This window comes from Somniosus microcephalus, chromosome 20, assembly GCF_052327205.1.
Source record: "Somniosus microcephalus isolate GS21.2 chromosome 20, FLI_Smic_1.0, whole genome shotgun sequence".
Lineage (NCBI taxonomy): Eukaryota > Metazoa > Chordata > Chondrichthyes > Squaliformes > Somniosidae > Somniosus > Somniosus microcephalus.
Genome location: NC_141006.1, coordinates 70,843,882 through 70,854,869, shown reverse-complemented (window position 1 = coordinate 70,854,869; position 10,988 = coordinate 70,843,882). Strand labels below are relative to the sequence as shown.

General features: G+C 43.6%; 1 protein-coding gene across 1 annotated transcript in view; it reads right to left on the bottom strand.

Annotated features, from left to right (window-relative positions):
- Window positions 1–349: 349 nt before the first annotated feature.
- Window positions 350–10,988, bottom strand: part of LOC147103402 (uncharacterized) — a 36,850-nt gene continuing 26,211 nt past the window's right edge. Inside the window, exons 6-8 of the mRNA XM_085962960.1 lie at window positions 7,504–7,792; window positions 3,485–3,647; window positions 350–438 (exon numbers count right to left, since the gene is read on the bottom strand). Of these exons, the coding sequence (XP_085819086.1) occupies window positions 392–438; window positions 3,485–3,647; window positions 7,504–7,792 (499 nt within the window). The 3' untranslated portion in view covers window positions 350–391. The remainder of the gene's footprint in view (window positions 439–3,484; window positions 3,648–7,503; window positions 7,793–10,988) is intronic.

The following is a 10,988-nucleotide window of genomic DNA, read 5'->3' as shown; positions in this document are numbered from 1 at the left end:
TACCTGAGGAGAGCGAACCGTTAACAATGTCAGCTAACATGGGAGCCAGGAAAGGAAGTTGGGTGGTCAGCAGTTTGGTGGGAATAGGGTCGAGGGAGCAGAAAGTGGGACTCAACAAAAAAATGTACTGTTTATGTCAGAAAGTGAGACAAAAAATTGGACTGAGATTATTTTATTGAACAATCCTGCTCAGTATTTTGTGCTTTTTTCAGATTCCTGTGCAGTGATTCTGTAAGCTGTTCATTATTAACATGCTTTCTATAGAAATCCAAACCAAGTATAATCAAGCATTAATTGTCAAACCAGTTTTATTGCTTATCAGGATATAACTGTACCTACAATAACTCTACCTGGATAGATATTGCTTTACTGATCATTAAAGTGGCATTGTTCAGCTGCAGTCTTCAGTATTCTCTTTGCAATGCTGGTCTTCATTGGCTAGAGAAATATGAAACCAAAATACGAATTATAGATTACAAGCTGCGACTCAACTGCATATCCTTGTCATCTAATAACTGACCATATTTTGTTCTCTCTGACCTCCCACCTTTCTGTTTGTTTCAGTCTTTCTTTTACTAGTCTCTGGATGCTGCTATGATCATTAGATACCAGCTTGCAGTGTCGGAGCCGTGCTTAAAAGCAACATGAATTGGAAAGAGGGGGCAGGAGCAGTCATCGCGATCGCTACCCCACCCCCCCCACACTCCTCCGCCCACGCCAACTCCCCATCACCCTGGGACTTTCCTTTGGGACGGTGCCAGAGAGGCAAGCGGCCTAACATTTGTCATCTTGCGGAGACCCAACAGGTGCCAGCAGCTGATGCAAAATATATTATTGGCCCATATTTTCCGATCGCAGGCCTCCCGCGGGCGCAGGCCTGTGATCTGGAAAAATCTGCGCCCTTACCCGAGGGCTCCCGGGACGCACACGCTTCCGCTCCTGGGCCTCTCCAAACTCCCAGTGCGCAGGGCCCGCGTATCCCAGAGGCGCAGGTAGTTCGCAGCATCCCTGGGATCACGTGGGCCATGGGGAACCAATCACAGAAGGGAATCTCCCTTCATACATTTGACAGGAAGACAATGAAAAAACATAGTAAAACTTTAAATACATTTTTTTAAAAATCACATTTTTAAAATGACTTGAACTTACAATAAATTAAGTATTTTAAACAAAAATTTTATTTTTTGAAAAACATTAATTAAAGTTTTTTACGGGGCTAAAAATAAACTTACCTTTTTAAAAGTATTTTTAAATGATAAATCAGTGAAATTTTTAAAAAAAAACTTTTTTTTCAACTCTTATCCTGGTAAAAGTAGGCCTTATGCCTGTTTTTACCAGGTGTAAGAATTGTAAGTGTTTTCTGCGGGCGGAGGGTCTCCAAAAAGCGGAACTCTCCGCCCGCAGAGGCCCTTCTCCCGGGCAGCCGGAAGATCTGTCTAGACCATTCTTGACAGATCGGAAATGCTGGTTTTCAGCACATGCGCTGTGCATACCTGAAACCGGCATTTCCGATGTCCCTACGGGTGGGTACACAGCCGTAGGGATCGGAATAACCGGCCCAATAATGAGTCCCGCAACCCAATTTCAGGCCTTCTGGTTATGGCCCAAAGAACAGGCCGAGGCTCATTTCCACCCAATTATCTTAGTTTTGTTAGAAACCTACAAAGCCCTCAGCTTTGTGAAGAAGTGCAATGATGGCTGAAATGATCTTTAAAAAAAAGTTTTTGGAGTAATTTTGGAACATTCTGATTTATGGTTTTCCTCTACGCTTGCTCCCTGCTCGTTGGTGTATTTCCAATCTCCTCAGTTATGATCTCTTGCTGTTTACGGAGTATGAAACAGGAGCAATTCTAACACAGAAATTTGCATGGGTTGTAGGAATTATTTATGACTTTCACACCTCCCGCATTGGGTGTTAGAGTGGGGTTCGTGGACCTGAATCCGCCTTAACAGAAACTCACAGATACTCTGGGCAGGATTTTCATTGGGCCGTGGAGGCAGGATTGGAGGCATGTGGGGGGTTAAAATCGCGAAATCAGGGGCACGAACCCATCCCGCCCCCAACCCGCCTCCATGCCAGTTTCAAAGGAGGCGGGTACCCGACCCGCACTGGGAGCCGCCTCCCCGAGGTGGGAAGGGGATTAGTGCCAATTAACTGCCTGTTAACAGGTAGTTAACAGGCAGTTTTTAGCCTAATCCCTATTTTTATTGCTGAAGTGTGGGATTCCCGACGGCTCCAAACCACGGCAAGTTAGCGAGGTGGACCGTCTGGCTGAAGGACTTGGAGGGTTCGAGATGTCCGGTGTTCAGGTGGGTGATGGGTGCATGAGTGCAGAGGTAAGTGTGTTTGGTGTGTGTAAAGTGTTTAAAGAAGTTTAATTACCTTTACTTACCTTTACAGCCTTCCTTCCTTCAGGCCTCGGGAGTCCCTCATCTCACAGGCACAGAAAGCAGAATGGCCGCGAGCTGTCAAAAGTTGCAGCATTCAGCTTTCTGTTCCGGGGAGATCTCTAAATCAGCCTGAGAGGAAGGAATTAACTTAGAGTATAGATTGTCAGTGTTTGACAGCTTCAAAGAGCTGTCAAACGCTGATATTACATCTGTCAGAAGCTCTTGACAGATGAAATGTCAATCTGTGACATCACCTGTTGCTGGGTTGCCCTTAATTGGCCTGCTGAGCCTGCTGGGTGGGCTCAACAAGGTCAATCAAGTGAAAATCGTGTGGGTTGGCCACATCTCGATGGAGGCGGGACTACAACCCCAAAAGTTGTAGTCCCGACTCCTACACGCCTCCACTGTCAAAATCCAGCCCACTATCTTTCACAGAGATCTTTTATTTAACCACTAACGCAGGGATTAAATAAGAAACACAACTAGACCAGTCCTGGAGTCTTCAAGTGCCCAGTGGTCAAACCGACGATCACTTAAAGTCTTTTGAATTTCACTGTCGGAGCGGATGATCTGTCAAGTCGGAAATCCCGAACTTGCTGTCCATTTCAAAGGCTCAGAATATACCGCCCTACCAACAGCAAATTCTGCCCCAATTATTCTGCTGCTGTTGGATATATGTCCCTTCAAGGCTACAAAGTCTAATTAATGTTAAGTTTGGATGGGTTCATTCAAAGGTTAATAGCTATTCCGGCTAGAGATCAGAACATTGGCTTTGTTGGTGGTAAGGTCAATGAAGAGTTTGCAGAGAGTGTGGCTCCAGTGCTTTCTGTTCCCAGGGAGTTTCTCTCTACATTTCTTAATAAATTTTAAGAAAAATGCGATGTGGGAATTTGCATCAGACAATCTCACCTGAAGTCTGATGGACAGAAGAGCAGGCATTCATAATGTTTTATTTTAACAACAATAAAATTCACATTATGAAAATTGCAATCAACTTAATTACTGCACATTTTTACAATTCGGAGGCATAAATAATGTATAACGCACGGCTGCGGGTGTTGGCTGATAAAGTCTTTCTGATTTATTCCTGTACCTGGTTGGCATTCATCAGACTGGACTGTTTCAGACACACTATCCGGTAACACAGGGGGGCTGCCACAGGGAGGTGGAGGGCTTGAGTTGGGAGGCTTTGGAGATTCTGTATTGGAGGCTTCTTCAGGTGGCTGGCAATCTGTCACAGCGGACTCAGAGCACAGCTGCAGGGAAGACAATGAAGCAAAGAGTTAACACTGTGCCGCAGCCCAGCAAGGTGGAGGAGCGACAAGCATGACTATGGCCCTGGTTGAGGCCTTCAGTTAAGACAAATAATGATCAGGGCTTAACGTGCCTTAATTAAAATTAACATGTTGATGTTCAATTTCTTCTTTGATCAAATTTAGTTCAATTAATCTTGTTAATATTTCGCTGTAACTTTGTATAATACACCATTTGTTTGCAAGCATGCTACAAGTACACACATTTACAAAGTAGACGGCTTTTACAGTGAATATGATGCTAAAACAAATTCATAGATTAATTGAACATAAGAACATAAGAGTTAGGAGCAGGAGTCGGCCAATCGGCCCCTCGAGCCTGCTCCGCCATTCAATAAGATCATGGCTGATCATCGACCTCAACTCCACTTTCCTGCACTATCTCCATATCCCTTGATTCCCCTAGAGTCCAAAAATCTATCGATCTCAGCCTTGAATATACTCAACGATTCAGCATCCACAGCCCTCTGGGGTAGAGAATTCCAAAGATTCACAACCCTCTGAGTGAAGAAATTCTTCCTCATTTCAGTCTTAAATTACAACAGTGACTCCACTTCAAAAGTACTTCATTGGCTGTAAAGCGCTTTGAGACGTCCGGTGGTCGTGAAAGGCGTTATAGAAATGCAAGTCTTTCTTTCTTTAAATGACCGACCCTTATCCTGAGACTATGCCCCCTAGTTCTAGACTCTCCAGCCAGGGGAAACAACCTCTCAGCATCTACCCTGTCAATCCCCCTCAGAATCTTATATGTTTCAATGAGATCACCTCTCATTCTGCTAAACTCCCGAGAGTATAGGCCCATTCTACTCAATTTCTCAATCAGCATGGTACTAAGTTTTGACTGAATACCTAAAATGATTCTATTATCAATCAGGTAATAAAATGCCTGATTGAACAAAGTGCATTTGAGCTACAAGATACCATTTGCTCACACTTGGATTCGTGTTCATATTTGTTTTTTGTCCGGTTAACAACATTTCTCACCAGAGTGGTATTCTGTGTAGTGACAATGTCATGAAAAAAATATATACTGTTGTTATAATAAAACTTTATGAATTTGCCTACTCTTCTGTCCCAGCAGACCTCAGATGAGATTGTCTAACGCAAAATTCAGAACCATTATAGCAGAGGTCTGTGAACTTCAACAATAGCCACATAGCAACCTGAATCACCGCTCCTGTCAGTGCTAAAGGGGCATTGCTATCAGGAATCTCCATCCTGTAAACAAAGGAGCCAATCCAGAGGATCAAATGTCCATATGAAGAGTTCCCTTCTGAAACTCTTCACAAACAGCATTGTGGAAAGACCACAGTGGACTTAAATTCCATCAGCACTCAGCTGACACAGTCACTATGGAAACAAGCTTATTTTAGACAATTCTACGCTTTTAGCATAAGTGCTGTCTGACATCTCAACTGTGCCCTTTAGCCTTCATTAAACTGCATCAGTTACATACAGTACTCTCTGCCTGAAAGGGTGGGAGAGGCAGAAACCCTCATCGCATTTAAAAAGTACTTGGATATGCATTTGAAGTGCCGTAACCTGCAGGGCTACAGACCAAGAGCTGGAAAGCGGGATTAGGCTGGAGAGCTCTTTTACGGCCAGCACGGACACGATGGGCCGAATGGCCTCCTTCTGTGCCGTAAATTTCTATGATTCTATGAGTAAATTTTTCATTTCTAGGCTGCACTGTCAAAACGTGTCTCCTCTAAACCTAGATGCTGATGAGCATGAATAGAAGTTTGGGCTTCTTGAATTGCTGACTATCTAGGATGTTTAATATTGTTTATGACAAATTAACTTCTTACGACCATATTTAGGAACAGCTTCTTTCCCAGGGCTGTCATCCTACTGAACTCCACAAATAAACTCTAAAGCCTGCACATCTGCCAATGCACTTTATTATGGTTATGTTTATGTTAATATACTACAAGCCAAATGAATGTTGAATGTTTAAATGTCTTAATCTAAATGTACACTCTCGGGAGCCGCAAGCCTACATTTCGTTGTACTGCACTTGTGCACTAACAATGACAATAAAGTTGATTATTATTATTATTATTATTATTATTATTATTAATAATAATTTTTGTATGGCTAACTATTTTGGAATACAGAGAGAACAAATCCATATTCTGGTATGATCAGAGTGACAATAGGTGGCCCGGTACAGCATCTATGTGTTATGCCATCCACCCATCCAGTTTTGAACTAGTCAAACCACTTTAGGGGGTATCTGGATTGTTAAATTAATCATCATAAAGTGGACAGAAAAAAAGTCCACTTTTCAATTACTGCCTTTCAAAAGAGGTCTGCACGTGTGCAACTGAGCCCCTTTCCTGATTGGTGGATGTTTGCCATTCTCTGGATGCACAAGTACAGTAAACTCACGTTTAAATGGCACCTAATCAACCGGAATTCTTTAATAACCGGCAAAATAGATAGCCGGTAATTTGCCGAATCCATCCATTTTTCGTTTTTCCGAGTCAGAGTTTCCCGCGGTGGCCGAGTTAGTCACTGGTTTTTATTTTTTTTGTGTTAAAATTTGCCTACCTCTCTGTTATCCGGAATTTTTAATCAACCAGCACCATCCCGGTCCCGTCGGTGCCGGATACAAAAGAGTTTCCTGTAAATTGGTTTCCAGTTGCGTGATGCATCACCTTTTTGTGCATGTTTGGTCAGACCTGTTTTGCACACCGTGGCTTCTTAAAAAATACCATGCGCCTGCACCCACCCCACCCCCCACCCACCCCCCTCCACCACAACCTCCCCGCCGACCTACCCCATAGCCCTGCCCACATTCAGTTTCAGACTGGACAAAAGGTGGCAACCATAATATGTGAACTTGGAAAGTGTCCTAGGGCTACAACTCAGATCCTTGAGGTGAAATGTTCAAACACACTGTCTTATGTTCATTAATAAATAGACATTCTTATTATGAACACAGCTAGCTTTTGCTAGACACTTTTATTGAGCACATGTGGACTAGGTACAGTATCTGTAGAGGCTTCCATCTTGACTGCTGCCTTGTGGGTAGCCTAGTGCCTCATGGGTAATGTAGTCTTAATATACATACAGCTGGGTAATGTAGTCTTATACATACAGCTATATACAGCTCTACACAGCTCTACGGCTCCACCTAGTGTCCACTATAGAATGACATGTTATTGATCATTACACACTGTGGCCTTCAATGCCTCAAGAACCATATTTCTTCTAAAAATTCTATTTGGCTAAAATTTATCACACATCTGATTAAACCTTCAATCCTTCAGACCTCAGGTGACACTGTCTAATGCAAAATTGAGAATGCACTTGTAAAGTTCCCCCAAGCTTCAGTTGGTGACTGCAGTATGTAGTAGGTAACCACTGTGCAGACCAGAAAGATCTCTGGATCTGTCCTGAGTTAGCTGGTCTTGGTTGAGGTGCTAATTGGTGTGGTATAGTTGACACCGGCCATGACAGAGGGGAAAAAAAATATCAGCCAGGATCCTGCTGCTGCTCATTATCCAGTGACTACTGTTGGAAAGTGTACGTCTATTGACATTGAACGAGAGTGGGATCAGGTTTGGCTGAGACAATGCTGACAGTTAAGTGGCCTGTCACCACTCATTATCTGGGTTTAAACATGAAGAAGGGGACACTTGCGTGCGGTTGTAGGAGGCAGCTGCCACATGTGGGAGTGTACCACAGCCTCTGGCATCAACTGCAGGAGACAAAATAAGAAAATTGGAGGGTATGAACACTTTACCATTTGCATTTCAGCTTACATTAAAGAAAAAATTGATTGGCTGACTACCTTTGGAATGTCTGGGATGCTTGCATCAAGCACGTGACTCTGGAGTCTTTTAGGAAGGTTTTCAGAATCTGCAGCTACTGAAGTGATTCCCAAAGCATCCTTTAAGGTCAGAATGATCTTGCCCTTGTAGTACGCGGAAATGCTGTTATCCTCCTGCACATACTGGTCAATCACCCAGTCAATCATTTCACAATCATCCTCCCACTCATAGGGAAGGACCAAGGCGTTCTGCCGGATCCACACTCTGCCAGTCTGGTTCTCTGCAATTGTGTCATTCCATGTGAAGATGCTATAAAAGGGAATATAATAACGATAAATAAACAGGCTGTGAAAAAACTATCATGCAGAAATAGAAGTAATTTGGAAAGTCTCAATTCAGTTCCCAGCAGAACAAATCCACATCAGAAAATCTACCAATGGAACCATCAGTGGGAGGACAGAGATAAGGAACCTGCATTTTTCTTTTAATAAATAGGTTTTCTGTGAGGCGAAAATTTTCTGAGGAATGGGCAGATGGTCTATGATTGCTCCTGAGATAATGTTTGAACCACTGTCCTTCTCCCCATCCATTGCCCCCTCAGAGTTACTACCACTTGTTGCGAGGCTAGCAACTTACGTGTTTTTTTTATTCTGACTGCGTTTTCCATTTGCTATTTTATATCAAAATATTTCAACTGGTTCAAGTGGCCGCACCACTAATCACAACCTGCTTATTCTTCACCAACCTCCCTCTCAGCTTGCTCCTGTATCCAGGATACCACACACTTGATCCATTTAGGACAGAAATGAGGAGGAATTTCTTCACCCAGAGAGTGGTGAACCTGTGGAATTCTCTGCCACAGAGGGCGGTGGAGGCCAGTTCATTAAATATATTCAAGAAAGAGTTGGATATATTTCTTAAGGCTAAAGGGATCAAGGGATATGGGGAGAAGGCAGGGACAGGGTACTGAATTTGGATGATCAGCCATGATCTCATTAAATGGCGGAGCAGGCTCGAAGGGCCGAATGGCCTACTCCTGCTCCTATCTTCTATGTTTCTATCTAATACGCTGCTGTAATGTCATAATGGAAGAGGGGCCGTGAACAGATCCCCGAAGGTAGCAGGACAGGTAGATAAGGTGGTTAAAGTGGCATACGGGATACTTTCCTTTATTAGCCGAGGCATAGAATACAAGAGCAGGGAGGTAACGCTTGAACTGTATAAAACACCAGTTAGGCCTCAGCTAGAATACTGCGTACAGTTCTGGTTCATTACAGGAAGGATGTGATTACACTAGAGAGGGTACAGAGGAGATTTACGAGGATGTTGCCTGGGCTGGAGAGTTTTAGCTATGAGGAAAGATTGGCTAGACTGGGGCTGTTTTCTTTAGAACAGAGGAGGCTGAGGGGAGGTTTAATTGAGGTGTATAAAATTACGAGGGGCCGAGATAGAGTGGATAGGAAGGACCTATTTCCCTTAGCAGAGAGGTCAATAACCAGGGGGCATAGATTTAAAGTTATTGGGAGAAGGATTAGAGGGGAGTTGAGGAGAACTTTTTTCACCCAGAGGGTGGTGGGGGTCTGGAACTCACTGCCTGAAAGGGTGGTCGAGGCAGAAACCCTCATCGCATTTAAAAAGTACAGGTAGACGACCCTTTATCCGGACTTCCGAAAACCGAAACCCTCTAAAAACCGAAGGTTTTTTCGGTCAGCGTAAGTCGTGCGCACGACATGACCAGAGTGGCGCACGACTTACAGGCCTAGCCGGATAAGGGATAGTGTAGCATTTTTCCGCACTTCTGAAAACCGAAATCTTTATCCGCACATCCGAAACCAGAAAACCTCTGAAAGCCGAAAGTGGAGCAAAGCATGACTTCTGAAAACCGAAATGCGCACGACCACGACCCCCGCCGACCCCCACCCCCGACCCCCCGGCCGAACCCGACCCCCACCGACCCCCGACCCCCCCGCCGTACCCCACCCCCGCCGAACCCCACCCAATTTCGGATAAGAGATAGTGTACCATCCTTTATCCACACATCCGAAACCAGAAAACCTCTGAAAGCCGAAAGTGGCGCAAAGCATGACCCGACGCTGCCGATGCTTGACCCACGCAGGTGTTATGCTGCTCTGTGTGATATTTGCTGCTCTCTTAGATATTTGCTGCTATTTGCTGCTCTCTTAGATATTTGCTGCTCTCTTAGATATTTGCTGCTCTCTTAGATATTTGCAGCTCTCTTAGATATTTGCAGCTCTCTTAGATATTTGCTGCTCTCTTAGATATTTGCTGGCTTTTAACAATTTGTGAAAATGCTAAAAAGAGCTGCAGATACCCCAATGGGTAACAGTGAGAAGCAGAGAAGGAAGTGTCGCTCATTATCGATATCGCAGAAAGTGGAGTTATTGCAGAAGCTTGATCGTGGTGTGTCTGTGCGACATCTTACTGAAGAATATGGTGTGGGAAGTACCACCGTATATGACTTAAAGAAACAGAAAGACAAGTTGTTGAAATTTTACACTGACAGTGATGACCATAAACTAATGAAAATTAGGAAAACATTGCATAGGACAAAAAATGAAGATCTTGACCGTGTGCTGATTGAGTGGATTCGACAACGCAGAGGTGAACGTGTGCCACTGACTGGTTTGATGGTCATGAAGCAAGCTAGAATATACCATGAAGAACTGAACATTGAAGTTGAGTGTGAATATTCAGAAGGTTGGCTGCATAAATTTAAGAAGCGTCATGGTATAAGATATCTGAAAATCTGTGGTGAAAAAGCTTCTGCTGATCATGAAGCAGCTGAAAATTATATAGATGAGTTTGCAAAAATAATATCGGATGAAAACCTCGGTCCTGAACAAATTTACAATGCTGATGAAACAGCTCTGTTCTGGCGCTACGTTCCTAGAAAAACATTAGCAACGGCTGATGAGAGTGCACCAGCAGGTTTTAAGGATGCTAAGGGCAGGTTGACTGTTCTTGGGTGTGCCAATGCTGCAGGCACACACAAGTTAAAGTTGGTAGTGATTGGAAAAAGCCAACATCCGAGATGTTTGAAAGGTGTATGCAATTTACCTGTGCATTATTATGCGAGCAGGAAAGCATGGGTAACCAGAGGAATATTTTCTCACTGGTTCAATAACCACTTCGTACCAGCGACACGAGCTCATTGCAGGCAAGTTGGACTGGAAGAAAACTGCAAAATTTTATTGTTCCTGGACAACTGCTCCGCACATCCCCCTCCTGAACTTCTTGTGAAAAGTTATGTTTTCGGCATTAACTTTCCCCCTAATGTGACATCTTTAATACAGCCTTGTGACCAAGGAATTTTACGCTCCATGAAGAGCAATTATAAAGACGTTTTTTTGAACTCTATGCTTGATGCAATCAACAGAGGCGAAGGAATCCAAAGCTTCCTGAAAGAATTCAATGTTAAGGATGCCATTTATGCAGTTGCTAATGCTTGGAACGATGTTGACAAACCAACATTAAAAAATGCTTG